This window comes from Eubalaena glacialis, chromosome 4 (assembly GCF_028564815.1).
Source record: "Eubalaena glacialis isolate mEubGla1 chromosome 4, mEubGla1.1.hap2.+ XY, whole genome shotgun sequence".
Classification (NCBI taxonomy): Eukaryota; Metazoa; Chordata; class Mammalia; order Artiodactyla; family Balaenidae; genus Eubalaena; species Eubalaena glacialis.
This window is the reverse complement of record NC_083719.1, coordinates 14,270,573-14,297,738: the sequence shown is the minus strand read 5'-3', so window position 1 is coordinate 14,297,738 and position 27,166 is coordinate 14,270,573. Positions and strand designations below refer to the sequence as shown.

At 44.7% G+C, this 27,166-nt stretch overlaps 1 protein-coding gene across 1 annotated transcript in view; it reads left to right on the top strand.

Annotated features, from left to right (window-relative positions):
• The window catches only part of RETREG1 (reticulophagy regulator 1), a 121,303-nt gene that overhangs the window by 13,162 nt on the left and 80,975 nt on the right, over nucleotides 1-27,166 (top strand). The window contains exons 2-3 of the mRNA XM_061189142.1: nucleotides 19,291-19,397; nucleotides 24,813-24,843. Coding sequence (XP_061045125.1) covers nucleotides 19,291-19,397; nucleotides 24,813-24,843 — 138 coding nt within the window. The remainder of the gene's footprint in view (nucleotides 1-19,290; nucleotides 19,398-24,812; nucleotides 24,844-27,166) is intronic.

Genomic DNA, 27,166 nt, shown 5'->3' with positions numbered 1-27,166 from the left:
AAATGGACATCCAGAGTCGCAGATTTCAGCCCAGGAGTCCTAGCATGAATCTATTAAAATCACCTAGGACCCCGAGCTCCCCAGTTCTTTGAAGGTACTGACCTGCTTTCGGTATTTCAAACAACTGGGGAAGAGGCTTATTTCTATGACAAGGTTGCACTCACTGTGACCTAGTAAACTGTGCTATTTATTTTGTTAGCAGCTAAAACCTTTCAAAAGAAGGCACCTGTATGATGAAATAAAAGGTAGGGAATCCTTGCTTCAGTTTTACCACCTCGTTTTTTAGATGAAGAAACTGAGTCCCAAGGCCCCGCAATGAGCTGGTGACAACGCGACCCTTTTTGAAAACTGCACGCCACCAAGTGTGGAAGCCGTGAGCACGAGGAAACTTAGGAAGGTAGATCACAATGTTCCCAAGGGCAGAACTGCCCACCACATGATCTTACAGGCCCGTGTGGAGACTCTGCTGAGTGGATCCAACCACACCTCTGGGGTTTTGAGCGTCTGGAGTTGGTGTATTGACACATCTCCCCAAGACTCGCCAGGCCCCCTCCAAAGCTCCTAGCTGTGAGCTTCAGGCATTCCCCCCAGACTTCACCCTCCCTTCTTACCTGCTGTCACATAAGCCAGAGTTTGTAAAGGTCACTTTTGACAAAAGGAGACTTTCTCCTGCTCTCAGTAGTCATGGCTTGCATTTGACTTGCACATCTACTCAAAACAAGATGTTTACCGTCCAGCTGACGGAGTACTACCTTCTTTCAAATGATGAGGGTAACTCCATCCTGGGAGACCTTTCCTAGGGAGAATTCTTGTCACTTGAAAATGTATTTATTATTCAAAGGAAATATTTTTATATGTTCCTGAACTACAAATGGACAGTTAAGTGTGCTCAGACGCCACCAAGACCTGCTGAAATGAACATCGACCCGGTCCGTTTAATAGCTATGTTTGTTATCAAACCCAGCTTAAGGGCTTTTTTGTTGTTAATAAAATCTCTTGAAAAGAGCTGTTGATCTCTTCTCTTCCAGCTCTCCTGTAGCTGGTACACATAATACGGGGCGATCACAAACAAAAAACCTGCGTGCACTCAGTGTTTAAAAAAATTCAGGCTTTCCTGGGAAATAACAACAAAATATAAAAGCAAGGACTAAAGCTATCCATTCAGACAGCAGGGTTAAGGGACGGTGGTGTGCAAGACTGCAACCGCTGCTGACTTGCCCATCCCAGGTCCCCCGAGGAGAATTTCACCAGGAGTCAGGAGGCAACCTTGTGGTCTCTAGCCCTGGGGCTCGGTTGCTCATGAATTGCATAAAATCCAAATCCATCTTTGTATATGGAGGAAATGGCTCATAAGCTGGAGGAAGGGACATTATATAAAATTCCTCTTGCAGCTGAGTTCCTGTTACATGAATGGATATATCTTGGGGGTACTGACTGTAGTTTGGAAACCTTACTTCATCTATTAAATCATCTTTTTAGGAATGAATATATATTTTCTTGGCATATCTTATGAATTTAACTTCCAAATACCTTTGGGATAAATTCAAAACAACAGCTTGCATTGTCACGTCATGTAGAGTATCAGAAAGCGTTAGTGAGGGACTTAAACCAGTTTATTGTCATAGTTTATGAAAAAAAATGGTACATATGTTAAATTTAACCTTTTTCTTATAAATGAATCTAAATATTTAAAGATATTTGACAATAAAGTTTCACTTTTGCCTCAGGTTCTAAGTTCATTAGAATAGATTTTAAAATATAGTGGAAATGGAAAATATGATCTTAAAGTTGCTTTTTCTGTTTTTTAATTAACTAGTACGAGCGAATACTAGCTTTCATTTATCAGCACGGAAATTGATAATTTCCATTAAAATGTTTCACTTTTAATAATATCACTGAACGTTTTAGCTCTGATGTTGCCCGTGGAATCTCTGCTGTGTATGGGTTTGCCTGGCGCAGAAGGTGGATGTCTTAAGGCTCATGAGCCCATGATTCATGACATGCTTGCCGCGTGCCTGTGGTATTCAGAAGCATGGCTGTTAACAAAAGAACCGTGGTTGGATGTTGTCTTAGAATGTCAGTGATGATCTTTGGCTTCTAGTTAGAAGAACTCCCAGATGTGTAGAAAGAAGCCCAGACATGTATTGTGTATGGGTGTGGCTTTCACGTAAGCACGGCTGCTCCAGTGACGGGGATGCCTGCGTTGGCCAGGGCACCATCCTCCTTGACCTGACCAGTCACATCGATATCACAGTAAAGCTCGCAACAGGGCTTTATTCAGCACGGTGGCCGGTTAGGAGAGCCAGACTGACTTCCCTTTAAAGAGATACAAATTAGCCTAAGCCAAGGTCCCAGGGCCATCATGTTGTCCGTTGCGTCTCAAAAGGTCTTCAAAAACTGTGCAGAAATTTTCACGCTCCTCATGCAATGTTTCCCCCCATTTTGGCAAGCTGCTACTGTTAATGATAGTGTGCTTTAGGCAGTTCGTGATTAACGATGACGTTAATTACACGCATGATTATTTAATTACGTTAATTGACTCATCCCTTCAACAAACATGGAATGAGCCACAATGCAAAAACGCATTATTGAACACCTGCTTTTGTCCGGGTAGTGACCTCATCCGGGGGTGACACTGGTGATCTGGACAGAGTGGGTCCTCCCCTCATGGAGCTCACAGTTTGGTGTCAGCAAATGATAAACAAGTGAGCAAGCAAATGATATGCAGGTGGGAATCAAGATGAGTGCATGAAAGGAAAAGACGTTTTTCTGGGGAAGCGGTGGGATGACAAGTGTGATCACGGTCGGCCAAGGAGACAGGTTGTCAGGGTTGTGTTGCTACTGAGTGTGACCCCGGGGCAGTGTCTTGACCTTGTGCCTTTACCAAGCTTTTGAAACGCCTTTTGCCGAAGAACTCCTGTCCTCCTTGTTCGGAATAGCCGATTCCTTTTGGGGAAAGCAGGTTTGAAGTTCTGATGTAGCTGACTGCACGGCTGGGGTCATTCTAAAAAGACACGTTAAGAACTGACCAAAGGCATCTCTCTGTCATTTGTAAGCAGAGTTTCACCTCACATTCACTGCTCGTCTGATTGAAATGCCAGCTTATGATTGAAATGGGGATCCTCTTCAGTGCCAGGCTCCTGGTGCCTGCTCTTCGTGGCTGCGTCGAGGCGTTTTCTTTCGTTGTTCGTGTTTAACGCCAAATGTTATAAACACAGAAGCTGAGTCGCTCTCTTGGAGAGCTTAATGAGAAACTGTCGCCTTTGCTCATCACGTGTGCTTTTACTCTGCTTCCTGGCATTGTTTTTCATGGGTGTTGTCTGTATGTTTGGAGAGTTAATTTGGCCCTGGGACTCTCAGGTGGAATTCTCAGGAGGACATGTGTTTTCCACTAGAAGTTGGTTCCCACCGTGCTAAGGGACAGCTTTGTTTCCCTTGTTTAATTAGAGACAGCTGTAGGGCTGTTGCCGCCGCCCACGGGTGTGCACGGGAGGGCGGGCCTGTCGGTGATGCCCCCACCTTCTAGCGCAGCCACGGGAGTTTGGAAACTGCGGGTGTTGGAGGGGGTGGCTTTACTCCCTCCTGTAACACTTTCAGTCACCATTTATCTTGTCTTCCTCTTTTATTGCTCCTTTTTTGGCAAACGGTGAAAAGCATTAAAAACAAACAAACATCCCAAGAGGTTCACTTTTTTTAACCATTTTTTAAAAATTGAAGTATAGTTAATTTACAATGTTGTGTTAGTTTCTGGTGTACAGCAAAGTGATTCAGCTTTATATATATATACACACACACACACACACACATATGCATACATACATGTATATGTATATGTATCTGTTCTTTTTCAGATTCTTTTCCATTATAGGTTATTATAAGATATTGAATATAGTTCCCTATGCTATACAGTAGGTCCTTGTTGTTTCTCTGTTTTATATATAGTAGCATGTATATGTTATCCCAAACTCCTGATTTATCTCTCCCCCATCCCCTTTGGTAACCATAAGTTTGTTTTCTTTGTCTGTGAGTCTATTTCTGTTTTGTAAATAAGTCCACTTGTATCATTTTTTTTAGATTCCACATATAAGTGATATCATATGATGTTTGTCTTTCTCTGTCTGACTGACTTCACTTTTAACAAGTCAGGGTTGCATTGTTGTTCAGATCATTATTGCGGCTCCCGGGCTCTCAAAGTGAGCTTGGGGTGGTCGTCTGTGACCTTCACTGCTTCACTTACACACTCGCTGTGTTTTATTGATTGATTCTTTTCATATTAAGAAGATAAGGAAATGTTCACTCTGTTAGTTTGCCTTCTTTTATTGGGGTGAAAAAGGGTTTTCCTAATGATGAAATAACAAGTTCTTACACCAAAGAGGTCTTCTCAGGACCAAATTTGTGGCTGTCATTTTGCATCTCAACTCATGGTTTGAATTCCTGTGGGCTAAGCTTAAACCTGAGTAATCGTCTTTTCTTTATTTTCTCTTTGCCAGTTTCCTTATCGTTTTGTATTTATTCCGTGTTACAGTGGACATTTAAGCTCTCTCAATTGCTTTTTGGACTGAGATATAGTAGAAATAAGTGCTCACGAAGGCAGGCTAGAGTGTGTGTGTGTGTGTGTGTGTATGTGTGTGTGGGGGGGGGGGCCTAAGGAGGAGGGGTGAACTAGAGGTGAACTAGCTTCTAGCAAGATGAGCCCAGTTAAAGGACTTAATCTTTCTGAGCTTCAGTTTCCTCATTTGTCAAAAACAATAAGGATTATGGAGTGAGCCGCCTCACGTCTGTGGCACCCCGGCTGTGAACTCACTCGGGCCAGAGCCCTTGCCCTGTGGTTCTTTTTCCGAACCACAGTTTCCCACTTAAAAACGTTCCATTAAATTTTATATTACTACTTGTGTGTGCTGTATACTGAAAGTTAGTTTTAAAACCACAAATTGTAAAAGAAGATATTAAAATATTACTTTAAATAAAAATAACTTCTTAGGTGCTGGAAGCCTGATTTGCGAGTTGCCTTGCACTTCCGGGGCCAGGTTCCACTAATCCACCAGACAGAGCGGTTTCGTTATAGGGGGAGCTCGCTCCTGCCCGTGTGTTCACACGCCCTCCATCTGAGCGCGTGGGAGAGACTCTGCTTGGTTTGTTCCTCAAACCCTGCCCAGGGGTCCTGGAGGTCCTGGGCTTGGAGTCGGGGGACCCTGAAGAATTGACAGCCATCAAAGGAGATTCATTCTCATCCCAAGTTTACTCTTGGTTTGGAATGTTCCAGAAACACAGTCTGTGGTGGTCAGTTCAGTCCAGACACTTGGCTCAAGGGGTGTAAAAGCCTCAGTCCTAGCTCTGGAACATCGTGGCCTCAGACTGGGAGGGAGAGGGTCTGGGCTGTGTGAATCTTGTTGCCGAGCCTAGGATCTTGAGGGGGAATGGTCATTCCAGGAGGCCCATCTCTGTGTGCCCGTGATCTTGGACAATGTGTATTAGAGTGTGATCGGGGTTCATTCACCTGGAAAGGGATTGGCTGGAGCTGGGGAGGCAGAGCCCTGGCCGGGCTTCCCATGAAGAGGGGGAGGAGAGGGAGCAGGGCAGGGATGGGCTGGAGGACCAGGCCACCCAACAGGGCAGAACCAAGGTGGGGTGGGGGCCGCGTGGAAGCCCCGGGGCTGAAGTCCAGCTGCTTGCATCCTTGGGTTTTCGGAGTGAAGGAGCTGGAGGAACAAGAAGATCATCGACAGCTGTGGCAATGCTGTCAGTCTTGGAACTGCAGAGTGGCTGAATTCCTTTTGGCGGACCCTGGACAGGGTCAGGTGCATTGGAATGGGGTCTTGAATGGAGTGTGGATGTGAGCTGATGAGTGGTTGACCACAACTGAACGGGCATTTAAAAGGCAGGCGCCCATATGACAATTGCCCTTTCAACCCTGCTATCTAGAACATTCTGGTGCTTTAGATTGGTTAAAGTGGGATGCCAAGGGACTCCATAAGTGGTGTGTAAATAGGGAAGTGGACTTGGAGTCAAGAAGACCCAACTCTTTCAATTATAGGCTGGACGGTTTTAGACGAATTGCTCTAACCTAGTCTATTTATGAGTGTATAATGTCCACATATTAACTTCATCGGGTTGTGCAGGAGCATTAAATGAGTTGAAGATGTAGAAAACAAACTTATGGTTATCAAAGGGGAAAGGAAGTGGGATGGAGGGATAAATTAAGAGTATGGAATTAACAGGTACAGACTACTATACACAAGACAGATAAGCAACAAGGATTTACTGTATAACACAGGGAACTATATTCAGTATCTTTTAATAACCTATAGTGGAAAATAATCTGAAAAAAATATATGTAACTGAATCATTTTGCTGTACACCTGAAATTAACACCTGAAACTAACAATGTTGTAAATCAATTATACTTCAACAAAAAATGAGATGAAGATGTGAAAATATCTAGCAAATGGTAAATCCTCATTACCTCTCAGCTTCTTTCTTTCTCAGGCATGCCCATAATGGTTCATTGAATTCATTACTGTATGTCTGGCCCCCCTACCCCCTACCCAAGAGCTAGTCTTCTTAGAAGCCTCTTTAACCCCTGCCAATGTGTCTTGTACCCAGTGTATGCATTTTATTTATTTATGAAGGAAGAGGCCCCAAGTTCAGCTTGGATTTGGATCAGTTGTGAGGTATTGCTTCTAGGTTTATGGTTCATGGACTCAGAGAATGTTTGGATGGGAAATGCCTGGGGAGATCATTGCAGCTCAGTGTTTGCAAACCTAGCTATTAACACGTGGGTTCCTGTGCCTCACCCCAAGGATTCTTCTCTCCCAGGTCCAGAATGGAGCCCAGGAATCTGTATTTTGAAAAAGTGTCCTGAGTAATGTGATGGTCAGTCAGTTGGGGGAAGGACTTATCTAGCCAGTGTCCACTTTACAGATGAAAATACTGAGGCGTAGAGAGGAGGATGGAGGTGTTTCTCACCAGCTGTGTGATTGGGGCCAAAACTCAAACTCTGCAGGTGCCACTGAGCAGACACACAGTATCTATCTCATTGCTATTTGCATACAAACCCATGTAAACCAACCGGGCTGCCATGACAACAGCTGCTTGACCTCGTATTTATTTCTTTTTCCCCCTCTGTGCGTCTGGGTTTCACTGTCCCTTTTCTGTACACCGCCACCCCGCCTTCGTCCCTCTTATCCTCCTGTGCTCCACTGCAATGCGTGACTTTGATCAGATCTCTTCTTTCTTCTTCTAGCGCCTTTCTGTGACGGAATCTTGCAGTTAGTATTTAACTTACTGGTAACTCAGCCGGAAGGGGCAGCAGAGGTTGACTCACCCAACCCTGCTTGGAAGTCAGCTTCTACTGAGCTGTAGTGACCACCTGGGACAGGCGTGAGGCAAGGTGGATGGGCAGACAGTATACAGTAGGTGGCGCTAAAGAGCCCACCGCATGGCCCGGTGCTCCTGACTTGATTTGCCTGTGGCTTTTCTCTTAATTCCATTGCAGAGCTGGGGTAAAGCAAGCCTGATTTCGCCTTGCCTTGACCTCAGATGGACTTGGTTCCGCTCCAGCTGCGCCCTTGGCTCTTCCCACTCTCTGGGCTCAAGAACGCAAACTCCCCGCTGCTCTTCCCCACTGTCTTGTGGTTTGTCCACCATGCCTTGCTGAGCTGGGCACGTTCCCTGAATTCACTGGATTATCGCCACCGGTTTCTACTGGTGCCAGCCTGACTCGGACCCTTTCTGGTTGCTGCAGTCTGACACCTCCCTGCCTATGGGTGGCTTCCAGAATTTCTCACCTCCCTCTGTAAAGAAGCTCGCCTCTTTATTTTTCTTCATACTTCTCACCTCTCTTGCTTCTAATTCACTTTTCTGGTCATCACAACTAAAGAAGGACTTCTCTGGTGAAACAAAAGAAATGCTTCTGAGTTTAACTTAGTCTCTGATTTGCAATGAATCGAGTCATTATCTTGCTCCATTGCATGATTACCCTCTTCTTTCTCAATTATTTAAAATCGTATATTTTGTTGATTCCTAAGAAATATAGCCCCCTTCTCCTTGACATACCTTCATGTTTAAACAGGTTTGAAATTGGGATGCATTTTAGTATTCAGAGGGTCGTAGCTTATTTGCCAGCTTCTTTTCCCCCTTAGTGGTGTATAGTTTAGTTTCACATCGCATCTTCAGACAGTATTTTTGCAGGATCTGGATAAAAGACCAGGAAAAATTGAAGCCAACTTCAGTGAAGATTCAGAATTTTGCGATATTAAGGAAGATGGCTGCCAGTATGCCTAACACTTGAGAAGATGACAGAATTATTTTCCAGAAAAATGTGATCTGGACTTTGAACAATGTTAGATAAATCATATGAGGTCCTTCTTTTATGATTAGAGCCACTGTAATATTAAATAAAGCCAATGTACACGAAGGACTCTATCTAGGCAAAGTCTGTGGTTCTATATATTTCAGTAAAGGAGAACTAAACCTCCTTTTTAGATCTCTCTTTTGAAAGAGCTACAAAGCAAACACTGCAGATTAATTCCTGCATGAGAACTGTGGAGGGTTCTAGTGCTTTTGTCCATAGACTTCCTTTCTCTGAAGACAAAAATGTGTATTTAGCTGTTGACAGCCTTCATTTCATAGTACAAAGTGGGTTATGCTTTACCCAGAAATGAGGGTTAGGTTTTTACACATGGGATGAGCTAAATATCCCATGCGATGTCCTTTTCATCCCTTACCAAAGAAGTTGTTCTGTTTGTTTTTGTGAACTATTCCTTTCTTTGCTTTTACAAGAAATTTATCCTGTCGAGCCATTTAATTTGGCCTTGCAAAACTTATCATGAAGTAATGGAAGAGTTAGTTAGGCTTTCCTTGTGTATCAAACAGATACACAACTAGTCAAAAAAAGGTTTTTTAGAGATTTGTAGTTAGCCGCGGAGCGGAGGTCCACAGAAGATCGCTCTAGTGCTTTCATCTCCTTTTCCATCATGTAAATTGTCCACATAGCCCATCCTGGGGCTCTGGCCTCCCTGCTGTTCCTTCCTCCAATCCCGAACCCCATGCACACCTGGCATCCTGAAACCAGTAAAGGGACAAGGAAAAGCTGTGGCCTTGAATGATTCGTGCACAGAAAGCTGAGACGATGGGCGACCTGAGTGTAATTTAGTTCCCAGCCTGTCATTTTCCTTGTTGAGCATCTTCGTGGAGTGGGTGTCTAGCTCGCCTGTCCGTGGCTTATGGGCAGCGAATGCAGACTGGTTTGATATTAGTCAAAGCCCATAATTTTTTTTTAATTATTTTATTTTATTTATTTATTGTTTTTGGCTGCATTGGGTCTTCGTTGCTGCGCACGGGCTTTTCTCTCGTTGCGGCGAGCGGGGGCTACTCTCCGTTGCGGTGCGCGGGCTTCAGTAGTTGTGGCTCGCGGGCTCTAGAGCGCAGGCTCAGCAGTTGTGGCGCACGGACCTAGGTGCTCTGCGGCATGTGGGATCCTCCCGGACCAGGGCTTGAACCCGTGTCCCCTGCATTGACAGGCGGACTCCCAACCACTGTGCCACCAGGGAAGCCCCCAAAGCCCATAATTTGATAGCAAAATTTTCTGCTTAAAATCACAGCCCATTCCAAAATGGACATCATTTGGGGGTTCCCCAGTCTCCTCTATTTTTTTTTTCTTTTACAATTAGTAGAGGGATTACCCTTACAGTTGTTTAGGTTTTCTCTGGATCCCTACCTGTTTTCCTTATACCCTCCCTTGGCTCTGAGCATACGGTTGGGTCTTATTTCTTAGCTGGCCCAGGTAGCAGAGTAGAGACTAGTGGCATAAACCATCCCAACAATACCAAGTGGGCTCTGGCTGTTGGTGACTTGAAAACTAGATTAAAATTCAAAATGATGTAACCGAACCAGAGAACGAGAGAAGAAAGTGTAGAAGAAAGAAAAAACAGGAAGAGAAAAGCAAATAGACAAATGTATCCAATATAAAAATGAATCAGAAATGATGCTATACAAGCATGGCTAGAAATCATCCATGGACTGTAATTATCACAAGCTAAACATGAGTCAGCTGGGTAATGTGTATTTTTTTTTTTTTTTTGGCCACGCTGGGTCTTTGTTGCTGCGTGCAGTCTTTCTCTAGTTGTGGTGAGCAGGGGCTACTCTTCGTTGCCGTGTGTGGGCTTCTCATTGCGGTGGCTTCTCTTGTTGTGGATGACGGGCTCTAGGCGAGCAAGCTTCAGTAGTTGCAGCACGTGGGCTCAGTAGTTGTGGCGCATGGGCTTAGTTGCTCCACGGCATGTGGGATCTTCCCGGACCAGGGATCGAACCCGTGTCCCCTGCATTGGCAGGTGGATTCTTAACCACTGTGCCACCAGGGAAGTCCCAGTGTGGTATTTTTTAAAGCAGTCACCCCACTGGGATATAGAATTGGACACAACTTGCTAAGAGAAAGTGCACATAGTGAGTTGCAGAACTTTACCTTCCCAATAGCAGCTAAACCATACAGTATGTATTTATAGGACAGATGGGTGTTCTTATATACCTATGGTTTTATATATGTATGAAACTTGTATATAATTTTATATATTTATATATAGCATATAATTGTCATATGTAATGTTTACCTACCGTGATATGTATGTGTATATTATAGTTGTCCTATATAATGTTTACCTGTCTTGGTTTCCAAAGTCTTGATTACCCCTTGTCAGATAAATGTTATCTTATGTCAGCTAAAAGAAGTACATGTAACTGTCTTAGTAAACAGAAATGATATTTTAATTTAAAATGGTATTTTAATTTAATTGGTTATAAAAAGCCCATCCAGCTGCAGAACGATATTTACAAAAGCTGGAAACTTAGGAGTTGGTAGTGCTTCTTAATGGTCTCACTTCTAGGATCTGTTGATGCAGTCACAGGTCCCTAGTCTAATTTGGGGAAAGGCAAGTGTCCATGGCCTTTTTGTTGAACTAAAAGTGATTTTAAGGAGAAAAAAAGCCTTTGTAGGGCTGGCTGAATGGGCATGTGAGCTGTGCAGTCGCACAGAGCCGGGTGTTCAGAAGGCCCTGCACTTGGGGATTATGCTCTGAGGCCGCCATCTTGTAATTCTTAGTACTTCCATCGTTGGATATGTGTTTTGTCAGTGAAGCTCAACAGGACGATGGAGCACATGCTGGGAGCGTGGGGCCTCAGCTCACGTGTGGGACCTCCTCCCTGGGATGGGGTTCTGGCCGCCTCCTCCCAGCCTCTGGGTGCCAGCCCTGCCCACCCTCCCCCTCTCCACCCAACCCTGCATGACTGCCCTGGGTCCTCTGCCCAGGGCCGTGGCCAGGTTGCATCGGTAGGGGGAGGCTTGTGTTCCACTGTGACCGCCCACCCCTCGCTGGGGCCTGAGCACAGGTGTGAGAAGGGTCCTCCTCAGGCACAGATCACCATCTTCGCCCCGGCCAGCAGCGCCTCGGAGAGCACAGTGACGAGCGGGCAGGGGCCTCACCCCGCCCGGATCCAGGTCCCAAACACGCCCTGGAGTCGAGGCTGCAATATTGGGGGGAACTCCTGTTTGTTGTGGGTTGGGCCTGCAGTCTGGTGGGGAGGGGAGGTTGACTTCTCCATCCCCAGTGAGGTCTCTGCATATTCACCTTGCACCGGACCTGGAAAATTACGTAGCCCCCCTGAGTGAGAAAGATGCCTGTCCATAGCCGCCCCTCTTCAAAGTCTGTACTTTATCATTCTGCTTCCCGTGACCTCATGGGCATCGTGCAATGTGACCACAACCCGTCTCTGAATAATCGTTCTGCAGCATTCAGGAATCCTCTGGCCACCTGTGTGCAGCCATTTTTGCTTCAAAATTCCCCGCATGGGTGAGGGGATCACCACGTGTTTCTGTGAATTCTGTGAATGGCAGATCGGCAAGGTCACCCTGGGGCTTGGATCAGGCTGTGCCATGGGATGTGCATGGGCAGGTCCTAATGGTGTTTGGTTCTTCTCCTGAGAGCTGTTCTATACCTCAGAGTAATTCTCAGCATCAGCCAAGCAGATCAGCACTTACAGGCACTCAGAGCTTAGGAATGCAGCAGGTTTCAACAAGGTGTTTAAGAAAATCTCTTATTATGTCTTTATGGGCAGGATGGAGTAACATGGATGGAATGTAGTAGCAAACTGGATGGCCTGTCATATTCATAAAGTGCTGATTCATAAATTAGGTCACTGGGGAGTCACAGGGCTCCAGTACCGATCGATCTCCATCCACCTCCAGCAGTGTGGACGAAGACAGATGACATGCAGATCTCAAATGTGTGGGTGTCATGATGCCAGACAGGAGAGCAAATGTGACTGATGCCACCATTAAGGGCTGTGGGTTTGAATGACGGACCGTGTCAAACAAGAACCAGTGTACTAGGACATACTGAGATTCAGAAGTTGCATCAGAAAAATAGAATCCTTGAGGGTTTCAGCTGCCTGTAAATTCAAAATAAGCCAGTATGCTGATAGAGCTGTTTAAAAAAAAAAAAAAAAAAAAAAGGCTGCGCCCAAATGAGTTAATCAGTTGAAAACTTAATGACCGCACAAAATCCTGCACACACATTTTTAGAGCAGTTTTATTTATAATTGCCCAAAATTGGAAGCAACCAAGATGTCCTTCACGAGGTGAATGGATAAACGGTGGTACATCATGTGATGGGATATTATTTGATAATAAAAAGAAGTGAGCTATCAAACCATGAAAAGACAGAGGAACTTAAGTAAATACCAAGTGAAAGGAGCCAGTCTGAAAAGGCTACATCTGTATGATTCCAACTAAATGACATTCTGGAAAAGGCAAACTAGTAGATACGGTAAAATGATCAGTGGTCACCAGAGTTTATGGGGAGAGAGGGAGGCATGAGTGTGTGGCGCACAGGGATTTTTAGGGCGGTGAAAATACTCTATGTGATACTCTAGTGATGGATACGTGACATTACGCATTTGTCAAAACCCCTAGAATGTATGACACAAAGAGTGAGCCCTGCTGTGATCTATGGACTTGGTTAATAACGTATCAACATCGGTTCATCAGTTACAACGAATGCAAGATGTTGTAACACTGAAGCAAGGTGTTAGTACTAGGAGACACTGTAGGTGGGATGGGAGGATGGGGGAGGAGATACATGGGAAGTCTCTGCACAATCTACTCAATTTTTCTGTAAACCTAAAACTGCTCTAAAAAAATACAGCCTATTAATTAAAAAAAACAAAACAAAACTGTATAAGTAGAGCTATGGAATCCAGAACAAATGGATTTAAGGCCCGTCCTGGTTCCCCCACTCTGTAGGGACCAGATGCCCAGTGGGAGCATTTGGTCTGAAAAGAGTCACACCTGGAGCCTGGCCAGAGGAGGGATGGGACGCCTGGGGAAGAGGTGAAGGGACCAGGGATGTGTGTCCTAAAGAGGTGTGAGCATAATCCTCGCTTTCTGCAGTCTTGGTGGTGGTGGCTGGTGTCTTTGAGGAGCGCTCCTGGCATCTCTTCAGTCAGTTCATCACACCCTGAGCAGACATACTCTTGAAAATTGGTGACAGCCCTTCCAGCTATTTTCATGTGATAACAGGAGGTGGAAGAGGCAGGAGCTTGCGTCTGGGAGGTATTTAGCAGAGTGGTGAGAGAGCTGGCTTAGAGCCAAGCTGTCTGGATTCCTGGATCCTGTCTGGATCCTGGCCCCGCCTCCCGTGATCTTGGGGCCTTGGGCAAGTTTCTTAACCCCTCCCTGCTCATCTGCAAAATGGAGTACCTTCCCCATGGGATTGTTATAAGGATTAAATGAGCGAATACATTAAATGATGTCTAGAACCGTGCTCGCACTCACTAGACATCAGCGGTTTTATTCACTGCAGTGTGGTTCTGGAGGGCAGAACTAGCGCCGCTGGGTCAAGGGAAGCCAGCGTTAAGGGCACTTTCTCACTCCTCTGTTTTAGCCTCTCGCGCTCTTGCTGTTCCCTGCGCTTACCCTGTTCCCGACCTGGAATGCCTTTGGCGCTTTCCACCTGGCAAAGTCTGACTGCTCTAGGGAGTCAAAGCTTAAACACCCACCTTCTCTCGAGAGCTCACTCTGCCTTCCTTATGCAGTTATCGGCCCTCTTTCCTGCTCCCACACCCTTTTGGAAAGTACTGATACTTGGGTTAAACATAGTTGTTTACTTGTCTGCTTCCCGGCTTCGCAGGGATTTAGTCATCAGTGTGTCCCTGCAGCTAGCCCAGTGTCTCATAATCACTGGTTATGGAATGAAAAGGGAATTTCCCCTTCCCCCAGTAATAAAAGGACACAGTAGGAAGCTGGATGCCGAAGACATGCTGAGCTCCCCGATATGAGATGTATTTCAGTAGAGGTGGGTGATTCTCACCGAGGGAATCATGGGTTGGATGAAAGTGTAGTCTTCCTCTGAGGGTGCCGCAGAGCACCAGCATCAGAATTGCTTACGGCCCGCAGACAGGGATTGTTTTTTTTTTTGATGTCCTATGAGACAGTTTTCATATAAAAAAAAGATTGGTTTGAAACAGTTCTGTTCAACTACCTTTTAAAAAATAAATTTGGATTAAGTAAGGTTGAAACCCTTGTTTTTCTTTGAGCTTTCAATTTTAGCTAACATAACTTACTATTTTGTTTATAAATCGATCAAATTTTAACGAGCATTTTCAAGAGAGTCTTTGGTGAATGACTGGTTTTATTAAAAAGTTTCACTATACTCCTTTCAACATTTTAAACTGCATTTGTAAATTTTATATTTTCCCTGTCCCTTTAAAGTATTTTATTATCAAAGGTTACTAAGGTTATACTAAGAGACTCAGGAACCAACCTGATTAAGCTTCCACCAGCCAAGATGGGCCACTTGACGGTCAGTAGGGATGAGACTGCAGCGGGCTGGAGCACATCATTCACAGTAACACTGAAAAAAAAGTAATGACCCAAACCAACTGTGTTGCCTTTAGAGGATACTAAGGAACTGTCTCGTTATCTTGAAGGCTGGTAAATAAAGACAAAGAATCAAGCGTTGATCCTGCCTTTCCCATGAGATCCGTCTCTTCCAGTCATCAAACACTGATGAAGGGGAGTTTCTCTTTATAGATGTGACCCAGCTAATACCCGTAGCAAGAATGAAGGGCTCCTACCCCTGGGTAGTCCCTGAGGAATTAATGCCAGGCAGTCATCGCGAATGGCTGTTAATGTCACAAAAATAGAGACACCAGACATTATGTGCCTCCTGATGGGAGCACACACCTCCACCTATCATGTAGCTCTGTAGGAAAAAAAATTGAACCTAAATCTGGTCAAGACTCTAGATGCAACTGCCAACTTTTACAGTCTGCAGAAGGGGTAAAGGAAAACGTTAAACTAAACCACAAGGGTACAAGGAGTGATTCTCAGACTCTGGAAAACTTGACTGGACAAAGTGCGTCTGTTTCTTCCACAGAAATTTTAAGCAAAAAAAATAAATAAAAGAGAAAGAGAAAGAGAGATAGAGAGATGGGCGGGCAGGAGACCTATAAATTACAGGAAACTTAAAACTCACATCTCTCCATTTCAATGTATGACTTTTTCAGATTCTGTTTCAGTCTTTTACTCTGTGTGTGTGTGTGTGTGTGTCGTGTGTGTACACATGCGTAAAAGATGACTGGGCAAATGTGAATGCTGACAGGTATCTGATGACATTAAGAAATTAAAGCAATTTTATTAGGTGTGATAGTGGTATTGTTGTTAGGTTAAAAAGTGCTTTTTTGTTTTTGAAGATAAATGGCAACATTTACGAGTTAAATTATATGATGCTTGATATTTGCTTCAAATAATTTGGGTGTATATGTGGTGAGGGGAGTTTGGTGGGTGGGAATAGAGAAGAAACAAGATTGGCCATGAATGGAGAATTGTTGAGGCTGGGTTTATTATACTTTGGTCTCTCCTTTTGTATATATTCGAAAGTTACCAAAATAGAAGTTTTTAAAAAAATGACTTTACCTAACAACCAAGATCTCCCAATATTAGGCAGTTCCTGTAAAATAAATAAACTCATAGATGTTCCTAAGATTTTAATTTCAAATCACAACTCTAAATTATACTACATATTTTAAATTGGAACCATGAGACGAATTGTCGTAGGCAGTAAAAATAATTAAAATACCAAATACGTGCAGGTTTTTCTAAGTACAAATTATTACTATTAGGAGTTAGTTTCTCAAACATGTCTATGCTTAATTCTTGGGCTGCAAAGACGCTCATCTACCAAGGAGACATGCAATCCCATACCGGTATGGCATTTCCATCCCAAGTAGTTGTTGGGTTTGCTTTCTCATCTGGCTGAGGATTCTTAATGACCAGTGAGACCCTTGGGCAAGATGCCAACTATACCCTGGCCCAGGGAACACGGGCGGGGGGGGGGGTGGCGGGGTGGGCATCCCCAGTGCTCTTGGGAGTTGCTATGGCAACGTCCTCTAAATGAGGGCTTCTGGCAGCCAGGGCGGTGGGTCAAAGTCCTGTCATTCCCTAATTTTTCTATTCCTGGAAGGTTGTAATTTCCACTAAAAGAATAACTAATGACCTTCATTGCTTCAGTTGGTTTTGCATTTCTTTGGTTTTTAAAAGATACTTAAATGGCTTCCTGGCTAGCTCAAAAGACCTTTAAACTTGAGGGAACTTTCTCTCCTAGGGTTTTTTGCCTGACTCTGCAAAGAAGGCCATTCTAATGAAACATACTAATCTAACAGTTGCAGATTCCCTCTGATGCAATGTGAGTCACACTGTGAGTTACAACTCGCTTGTGGAGTCACTTTAGTGAGCCAGAGTCAGCATTTAAAAATATAATGGAATTGAAGGAAAGTATCAGAAGGCATCACACACTGTAAGGATAAATATTATTTTTGAAACTTTGGTTTCATTTGTATGTATTTAGAGGTAAATGAATTTCTTATGGTGGATCACTATCAAAAATTTTGAAAACTGCCACTTCAGTGTGAGGTGGGGAAAACAGAGAGACTGGCACACAGACAAGCGTAATAATTAATCATAAACTGACAGTGAGGAGGTAAGCCAAAAAGAAAATAAATACCAAAAAACAACTTCGGTTAAAACAAACATAAGAGCTCAAAAATAGAGCAAGTGTTAGACCCATAGTGGAAGAACAAGTTACTGTTACTAAAGATGTGGGTGTTGGCATTATGGGTTGTCTTTTTTTTTTTATTTATTTTTATTTTTTTTGGCTGTGTTGGGTCTTCGTTTCTGTGCGAGGGCTTTCTCTAGTTGCGGCGAGCGGGGGCCACTCTTCATCGCGGTGCGCGGGCCTCTCACTATCGTGGCCTCTCTTGTTGCGGAGCGCAGGCTCTAGAGCGCAGGCTCAGTAGTTGTGGCGCACGGGCCTAGTTGCTCCGCAGCATGTGGGATCCTCCCAGACCAGGGCTCGAACCCGTGTCCCCTGCATTGGCAGGCAGACTCTCAACCACTGCGCCACCAGGGAAGCCCTATGGGTTGTCTTTTATGTCTGCTCCTTCCTCTGCATATATTGTTCACCATTTATTCCTTTTTGGTAGCACAGTGCCTGGCGCAATGTAGGCCCCCATAAATAAATGTTTATTGAATGTAAACACTAGTAATTAGACCACTTGTTTCAGAGGATCTGGGTGGGGAGGACCCTGGGGTCTGGGAATCTGTATTTTAACAAGCTTTCCAGGCAGCCAACCTGCTGGCAGTTGCAGACCAATATTAAAGAAGCACTGACCTATTCTACCCACTCTGGCCCAGGTCACACACACAGGTGACATTAGAACCAGACATGGAAATTGGGTTGTCCACATTCTGGGAGACGTTTCACCCACAACTTCACCAGCATCTCATGTTGACCACTTCTCACCAAGCACATTGCATAACCTTCTAGTAGATGTCCTGGACTCCATGCTTCCTCCCTACTCCACCTCATCCTCTCTGCTGCCCCCAGGCATTTTCCTAAACCATTCATCATTTCATTTACCTACTCTATACCTTTGGCTTTCTCTCTATTGTCAGTAGTGACGACTAAATTCCCTACATATCCTTCAGGGCTTGCCATAGTCTGCCCCCAGCCTGGCACCTCAATTTCTTCTCTCTGCCAGTCTCCCAACTCTCTTGTTGTTTATCCCTCTGCTTCTGCAGGGGCCATCCCAGACCACTTGCATGCCCCAGGCACACCTCACCCTTGCCTGACTCTTATCTTCTGCTCATGTTGTATCCTCCAATTGGAACAGCTTCTACTTTCCTCTGAATTGCATCCATCCTCCCAGACCAAGTTCAATGCTACTTTTTATAAATCTTCCCTGATTTGGAGTTAATCATTTCTCCTCCTTTGCTTCTCTTTGATGTTTGCTCATGTCTTGCTCTAGCACCAAGACTCATTGCCTTGGACTTTGTTAGTGCAGCCTGTGTTCATCTCTCTGATGAGGAAGTAAGTTCCTAGAAGGCAGTATTCATGTGTTCTTTGCTTCTTTATACATCCCACACTGCCTTACAATTAGTATTAAATGACATTTCTGTTAAATTGATTTTTCTGAGTTATGATTGCACCAAAGTCAATATTAATTGGTAGCTTAACCAACTCACTTATGTAGAATGGGCTTCAGCCTCTATGTGAATGCTCAAAGCTCCTTGTGACTTCCTTGCCATTCCATTCCTTTATAAACCCAATCAAAAACAAAACAAAACAAAAAGTACTGTAGGGTTTGTGTGCTGTTCATGATAAAGAATTCTTTGTTTCCCTCTGGAGAGGAGGTGGGCAGATAGACAGAAGGGCAGTGATCTTAGAAAGGGCTAGCAAATTGGATCCCTAATAACTGCTATTTTTAAGAGATTGGTGGGGTGGGGGGTACGAGTTAAAGAAATGGATGTGGCATAAGAGAAAACCGTAAGACAGAGGACAGCAAGCAAAGGGCATCTACTCTAGCTTCTCTTGTGCGTGAAAAAACCCTGCTGCTCTGCCTTTTTAATTTTAGCCCATCATGATTCTGCTCCAGGTCAGTTCTATTCCATCTGTTAGCAGAGTGATATTTGGGCCATACCCAAAATAGCAAATCTTCTGCCCAGATTGGAGGTTAGAGTGGAAAGCCTGGCACAAAAGTACACATGGCTCCAGTGCTTTTATTTCCGTGACTTTGATGCCTATTAAGTAACTTTCATGTGATCACGTTGAGGGTGCTTTTGACAAGTGAAATCATTATTGAATGTATTTTTTGTTTCTGTGGCAGAAAGTAAACCTAATTTTTAAAAAAAGGTACAGTTCTCAAGTTGAAATAATGATTTGTCTGTTTTTGCTGCGATAGGTTCCTTGCACTGACTCCGTGGAGAGTGTATCACCTGATTTCTGTCATGATCCTTGGACGTGTTATTATGCAAATAATAAAGGAGATGGTTTTGTCTAGAACAAGAGGTAAGAAAACTCAGCATTCATTTTTATGGTATTTAATTTTCTAGACTCTGAGTGTCTGACCTTTGTATAGGCAGATTAACTGAGCGGTCTTTGAAATGGAGCAAAATAACAGATTATGTAGGCACTGACCTTTCTATTTTGAATGTTTGTTAAATATTATTTTTAAATTTATTAAATTTATTTACTATTTATTATTTATCTAACTGATGTTGTCCGTAGTCATAGCTACTGCTGCTGGGCAAAAGGCTTGTGTGTGTTGGTTTCTCTTTTGGCTCTAAGTGCTGTTATTTTAAATACCATTTTGGTATTCAAGTAGGCTGCAGTGAGGATAACAGTTAAATATTTATTACATCCCACATGATGGAACTGGGCCATTGGAAAATGGGCTAGTTTATATAAATGTTTTCTCTGCCTCTATGGAGAAAAACAATAAGTTCAGGGCTTAAAAACAATTAAGTAACGGTTAAATACATTTCTAAAAATGAACTGAAAAATAAATTCATTTTTAACACCAAATTTTTCAAAAAATTCAAGTGAGAACTTGAATTATTTAAAAAATTTGCCTAAGGTTTTCTGAGTAATTTAACTATATCATAAATCTGAGTCAAGCTTTTCCATACTTGGAGGAGCTTCTTTCTACCAGGGTAGAAAGTTTTTGTAGATAGACAAAAATCCCTGCTTGGAATAATTGAGCCCCATGAAATTAAGTGAAATAAGATTGATTTGATCAAAAATAGCTAAGTGGGGGTTACAGTGAAGCAGTTGATTCCACTAAATGTAACCCCAGATGGAGGGATGATTTTGGTAGGGGTCCATACAGGTGGATGCACATAAGAACTGTCCAGGGTCCTAGCCCTGGCGGGGATACTGAAGCTGCTTGTGGGAGGCACTCTTTCCTCCCTAACACTGACCCTGGGACCAGGGATATAGGCTGTTACGGATGTACCATCATCTGTTATGGATGTACCATCATAGTGTTCTATGGTGCGCTTTAAATCTGGTTTATATTTTAAGTCTTTATGGTTCTTAAACTAACTCATGTGTAAACCATTTAGAAAGATTGTTTTACATGGGTGTGTTTCAAGGTTTGAAGGTGATTCCTTCATTCGCTGTTCTGGGAAAGTGAACAGATTGGTTTTGTCCAGCTATTGCTTTTCTTGAATCTGTAGATTTAGTTTATATTCTTGTACACATTCTTCCTTCTCTCCCTCTTCTCCTCCCCACCCACCTCTTTTCTGTTTCTGAGAACAGACACCTAACTCTCTACCTTCTAACCCTAACAGGCACCTGGCCTGATACTTTCTGTTTACTCCAGACGTATTAATTCTGCCTAGAGGTGGGACATCTCTGAGCTGTAGGGCTTTGTGCTGGGGTTGGTGAGATCAGCGCATGGCGATACCTGTGTTTCTGCCTTGATTCATGACTGATAGAGGAGAACCTGTTTCTCTCAAATAGACTTGGTAACATTTTCACCCTCTAGGAGCTCCCTCAGAGGAATCTTAGAAGAAATAGCCACTTAACCTATTTTACCTGCAGTCATTCTAGCTCAGCAGGGCAAGGGACCTCCCAAAGCAAGCTGGGCATCTCGATGTTTTCAGTGGTGTACAAATTTGGTGCCAGTCTGGGCACAAGTTATAAGGAACGGACAAATGGTGGGGGGGGGGGGGCAAGGAGGAAGTGGAAAGACTTCGTGACTGTCCTTTTCTCACTCTCACGAGGACCGTTCCCTGCGTTGCCTCACCAGCTTGATGTTCTTGCAAACGTGCAACTTTCATATTAAGTTGCAGGAAAGCTTTCCACTGCAAAGATTCAGTCCTTTAAAAAATTAGGTTGGTAGGGTGGGAAGAATACCAGTCTTCTAGAGCTAGTTGGCTCCATTTCTCAGCTGTGGAGAGGCCCCGTCAAAGACCGTATTGGTTTCCTATGGCTGCAGTGACAAATTACCACAAGCTTGGTGCCTCAATACAACAGAAATGTCTTCTCTTACAGTCCATAATCAGTATCACGGGGCCAAAATCAAGGCGTGGGCAGGGCCGCGCTCCTGGATTCCTTGAGCATCCCAGCTTCTGCCGGTTCCTGGTATCCTTGGCTTGTAGGGCATCTCTCCAGTCTGTGCCTTTGTGATCCCATCACCTCCTTCTCTGCCTGTGTCAACTGTCCCTCTGCCTTCCTCTTACAAGGACACTTGTGATTCCATTTGGGCCTCACCTGGATAATCCAGGACGGTGTCCCCATTTCATAGCCCATAACTTCGTCACGTTTGGTAAATCCCATTTTCCATGTAAAGTAACGTGTTGCAGGTTTCGGGGATTAAGACCCGATACCTTTGGGGGCCGTTATTCAGCCTCCTACATAATCCGAACCTCTTTATCCTGTGAAATAGCAAATCCTCCTTATACCACAGGGTTGTCTAAGGGTCAGACAAGAGCGTGAAACAAAAGCGCCTCAGTCAGTAACGGGCCCCTCTCTTCAGCTCCGACCCGCGACCGGAACAGCATGGGTCTGTTCACCCATCAGCCGGTCCATGCTGAGCGCCTTCCTCTCCCCAGTGCCTCTCTGCCCGAGACCACCTCTCTCGCTCCAGCCTGTAGGGCGGGCATTTGTCACAGGCCAATCTTTCCGTCCGGGTTTTCACCGGGGGACGTTGCTCTGAATACAGTGTTTCTACTGCCTGAGGAGAAAAGGAGAGGCAGGACTCATGGCCATGCTCTCCCAGTGCTCCCGGTCTGTGGCTGAAGCAGCGCTGGTGCCTGTGTCGTCCTCTGCAGCCGAGTCTTTTAGGACAAAGGCCCATTGAGCCCCACGCGTGGTCGGCAGGAGCCTGGCTTTGCAGGCCCTTGAGCCCAGGGCCCTCCGGTGATGAACTGGTCTCTGGGCGGCGCAGAATCGGCTTCAAGTTGGGTCCAGAGGCGGGGATGGTAGCTCCGTGGCTTCATCCAGAACCGCCTGGCTCTCATGAGCTACCCTGGCCCCACGGCAGGAGCAGTGAGGAAAGGACCCCCAGGTCACCTGGCCCTTCGCCTCTCCGCCAGCTTCCCCGCTTCCCGCAGCATTTTTGGCTGAAGGGATTAAGATTCTCTTGTTAAGATTTCATTGTACCCCTCCTCTCCCTCCATCATATCTTTAATACCGTCTTAGGTACTTAATACGAAATAGGTGAGCAGAAGTGTGACGATAGCTTCTTGGGACTTAATCGTTGCGAAACCCAGGGACCCCGTGTCTCTGGTTTCTGAGTCACCGGTGTGGACGCCCTCGGCCGTGATGGATTTCTCTCTCACGGTCTCGCTGTTGTGTGCTTGACTGTGTGCTCCCCAGAATTAACCCCTTCCTCTGGGCTCTGGGGATGCTTCTGCGGTGTGGGAAACTCCTCCTGCGGCCTTCAGTTTTTCTTGACCACCTTCTCCTTCTGTCTTTTTGCCAAAGAACCAGTAATTTCCACACCCCGCTGTCTTTGAGATGCTCTTCATCGACTGCACTGGGCAGTGGAGGAGGGCTCAGCAGGTTCCCGCACGCTGCCTGTGGAGGCATCGCCAAACACTGTCCCTTTATGCTTTTCCTCCCGCCAAATCTGCACCATCCATTTGATGCCGCCTTCTGGTCGCGGTTGAACGTGGACCCACCTGGATTCGTGGCCTGTGAACTGTAGGCCTTTGTGCCCACGCCACGCTCTGTCATTCCCGCTTGTACCCTGATGGCTCGTGTGAAGCCCGGCTTCGGTCCCCGAGACCGTCCCTGCACCTTTGACCTTAGCCTTCGCAAGTTCTGTCTCCAGCCCCTGCAAGGCTGGCAGTCAGTCCTCGGTGCTTCCTTCTGTCCGGCCCCACCCCGGCCCCTCACTCCCGTTACACCAGCTCCGTGACCCCAGTTCAAGCGCGCTCCTGCTCGGCCTCTTACACCGCACCGTCCTCAGCCCTGTGCTGCCCCACCCTGGTCAACATTCAGCGATCGCGGCGCTGCTGTGCCCACCGTTCTAACGTCCTCGCTCCCTTAGCCAGCAACTGTACTCATTTTTCCAATGTTTTTGTTATAATTAACACAATAGTATTCAGATTTCAGGTGTACCACATAGTGACTCAATATTTTATACATTGTGAAATGATCACTGCAGAAAGACCAGTTACCATCTGTCACCATACAAAGTTGTTACAATATTATTAATTAGATTCTGTATGTGTGCATTACATCCTCATGACATATTTATTTTATAGCTGGGAGTTTGTACCTCTTAATCCCCTTCACCTGTTTTTGTCTATCTCCCCACCCCCTCCCCTCTGGCAACTATCAGTTTGTTCTCTGTATCTATGAGTCTGTTTCTATTTTGTTTGTTCACTTGTTTTTTTAGATTCCACATATAAGTGAAATCATACAGTATTTGTTTTTCTCTGTCTGACTTATTTCACTTAGCATAATACCCTCAGGTCCATCCATGTTGCCACAAATGACAAGATTTCATTCTTTTTTATGGCCAAATAGTATTTCATTGTAATATATGTATACACTGCATCTTCTTTGTTTGTTCATCTAGGCAGAAAGCAAAACCAGGTCAATTGCACAATTCTAATAATCTGATAAAAGGATGCAAGCAGTTTGGAGAAACTTTTTCCTGTGGCTGAATTATAAGAAGGATTTATCACATGCATCTTTACTAGGGGATACTGAAGAACAAAAGGGACAACACCTTTGGCTTTTGTTCGATGGAAAAAGCAGAAACCACCTCTTGGCCATTTCTTTTCTTGAACTTCATTAAAGCTGGTAGCGGGGAGTATAGTGTCAAGGCATAGTCCAGTGAAGAAAGTCATTGGAGAATTAAGAAAGCAAATGAGATCTAGGTGTGTGTGTGTGTGTGTGTGTGTATGTATAAATGTTGATTTCATTTGAGCATAGATATAAGCTCAAAACACCTAAAGAATGAATAGATAAAAATCTCCTTTCTCAAATAGCAGTTGTTTCAGTTCTCCTTTGTCAGTACCATTTCAAAGTTCACCTTAAATACCACCTCTGTTATGGCTGCTTTCTTGACCAGGCACATTTTCTCTCCTCCCTGAACTCCCATGGCTTATGTTTCTTGTAGAGTTCCTACACCACTTACCTCGGTTCAGGTTTGCTGGAGTGCGGGTTCGGTCTGCCCCACTGGACAGTACGGTCCCTGAGGCAGGACCATGTGTTACATGGTGCTCCATCTTCCGTGGTACCTATCCACGTGTTTTGCATGTAGTAGAATCTCAATGGATATTTGTGGACAACTTTCCTGAATGAGTTATGGTAGCAGAAGTATACGCTGTATGAACTGATCGTTTCTAGAGTTTTAAGATCTAAGCGGTCCATTTTAAATAGCTCAGAATATTTCTAAGTTGAGAAATGCCTCAAGAGGAAAATAGCTCCATTAACATTTCACATTTACTTCTCCTATTGCAGGTGCACAGTTGTGGAGAAGCTTCAGTGAAAGGTAGGGAACATTCTTTTCATGTTGTGGCTAATGGAGGGCAGGTGGGAGAGGTGACCGGGCCGCCAAGATGCATCTCTGAAACCATAGTTTAGTGACAGGATTGATCATAGTAATCTACAAGAGTGGGAACATAAAGAAAAATACAGTCAAAGTGAGGGCGAGGATAAAATCAGGACTCGTTCTAGGAAATAGTTCATGTCTTGCTGTAATATGGGGCCATGTGCACGTGTGAGAGTCATAATGTGTGAGGATGGGGAGGGAAGATGGGGGTGTTTTCATTGGGGATTTCCTCTCAGACCTCATTTTGGAGCCTGAGCAACGTGCTGTAGTGGGGGAAGAACAGGGCAACCCCAAGTCCCGGAACTCTGCAGGAACATTCCCGAAGGTTAACCAGGCTGTCGGTTCAGAGAACTCTGGGGTAAGGAGACGAGGAGGAGGGGTGAGAGGCTTGTAGGTGGGAGGGTGCAGCGAATGTCCACAGGGCTCTGGGCTCCTTGTGCAGCCACAGGCAAATGAGTCCCCTTTTCATTTGCCATCCCCCATCCTGAAGTAAAGGCTCTCTTCTCACATGGAAGAGAAAAGAGGTGGGGCAGGTGATGAGAGGACCAGAATTCACATCACCAACTGTGCATATGAGAAGTGGAAAAGTGAGAAAATGTAAAGGTCAGTATTCCAGTGAAATGAATTTTTGTAGTTATTTATTTGTTTAAATTCTGCCTTAAGAATACCCTTGTATGACTGAAAGAGGGATGGTTCAGTGCTCGACTTGCATCAAAGTGGACAACATGCAGTGAAGGCTCACAAAGGAAACAAAGTAATGCCGTTAAAAATCCGTGAAAAAAGCCATAACCTGGTATATAATGTACTCTTTTTTTTTAAATAAATTTATTTATTTTGTTTATTTATTTTTGGCTGCATTGGGTCTTCGTTGCTGTGCACGGGCTTTCTCTAGTTGTGGCGAGCAGGGGCTACTCTTTGTTCCGGTGTGCAGGCTTCTCATTGCGGTGGCTTCTCTTGTTACAGAGCACGGGCTCTAGGCACGTGGGCTTCAGCAGTTGTGGCACATGGGCTCAGTAGTTGTGGCACAAGGGCTTAGTTGCTCCGTGGCACGTGGGATCTTCCCGGACCAGGGCTCGAACCCGTGTCCCCAGCATTGGCAGGCGGATTCTTAACCACTGCGCCACCAGGGAAGCCCCTATAATGTACTCTTAGAAGCTGTGCTCGTGAAAATAATGCTTACTTCAGGTGTAAAAGCCAATTTTATGATGAGTTTACTTCTGCGTGCTTGTTCCTTCATTTTGGAGCCCAGATTTTCCCGGGCAGAATGTAAACTTGCCAAAGACTCAGCAGAGGGAGATATGGGCTATAAGAAGGGAAAGCTGATCCTCCAGGCACAGACCCACCCCTGGCCTGGCAGTCCAGGTCCTGGCTTCCGTCCTGCCCCTGCAGACACACTGGGCCTCCTTGGATAAGTGTCTTAAGCTTTCTCTGCAGGTGTTTCCCCATTTGTCAGGTGAAGAAATTGAGCGTGCTCCCTAATTCTGGTTGGAGGAAGAAGATCTGACCAAGTGAGTTAGTGTAATTTCAAAAAATTTTAAAAGCTCTTCGAAGCAATACTCTTTCAGATTTACTGATACTCAGTTTGACCCGCCAAGGGCTTTGCTGAAGCCCTAGCTGTCCACAGCCCTTCTGAAGTAGTTATAAGTTGCCTGGGAGAGTTCCCACTGTGCACTTCCTCTTAACATAGAAATTATTGGAATGTTTGATAAGGATCTGGAAAAAATATTAGCTATTAGTGAGCACAGCAGGACCAAGGCTCTCACTTTGCCAGTGTTGGGTTTGGTCAGGGAGTGAGTAGCTCCTTATAATGCGGCTTTTTTGAGATTTATAATATTCCACTCATTTGGGGAGCTGCCTATGTGCCCCCAGAGAAGCCATGATCATGGAAATAGGCTTTTTTTAGGGAGGGTCTCATTTACTTCAGGATCACCCAGATGGATGTTCAGATGCAGCTAATTTTCCATCCTGGTCCCAACCCTGCAGCTAGTGATCTTGCCAAGCTCACTTCTCTCTTGGCCTCAGTTTTCTTACCTGCTGAGTGAAGAGGTGAGAGAGAAGCATCTCGAATATCTCTTCCAGCCCTAAAAAGTCTATGATGTGATTTGAGGGGGATTAGTGTTCCTTTCATATTGTTATCCTTTTACCTTTTGGTTTGGCCAGTGCCTCTTTCAAAGTGATTTAATTCACACTAGAAAGGATACTTTCCAAAACTTTTTCACTGCACTTTCCATTGTGTAATTTCATTCTGATTTCTATTGTTCAC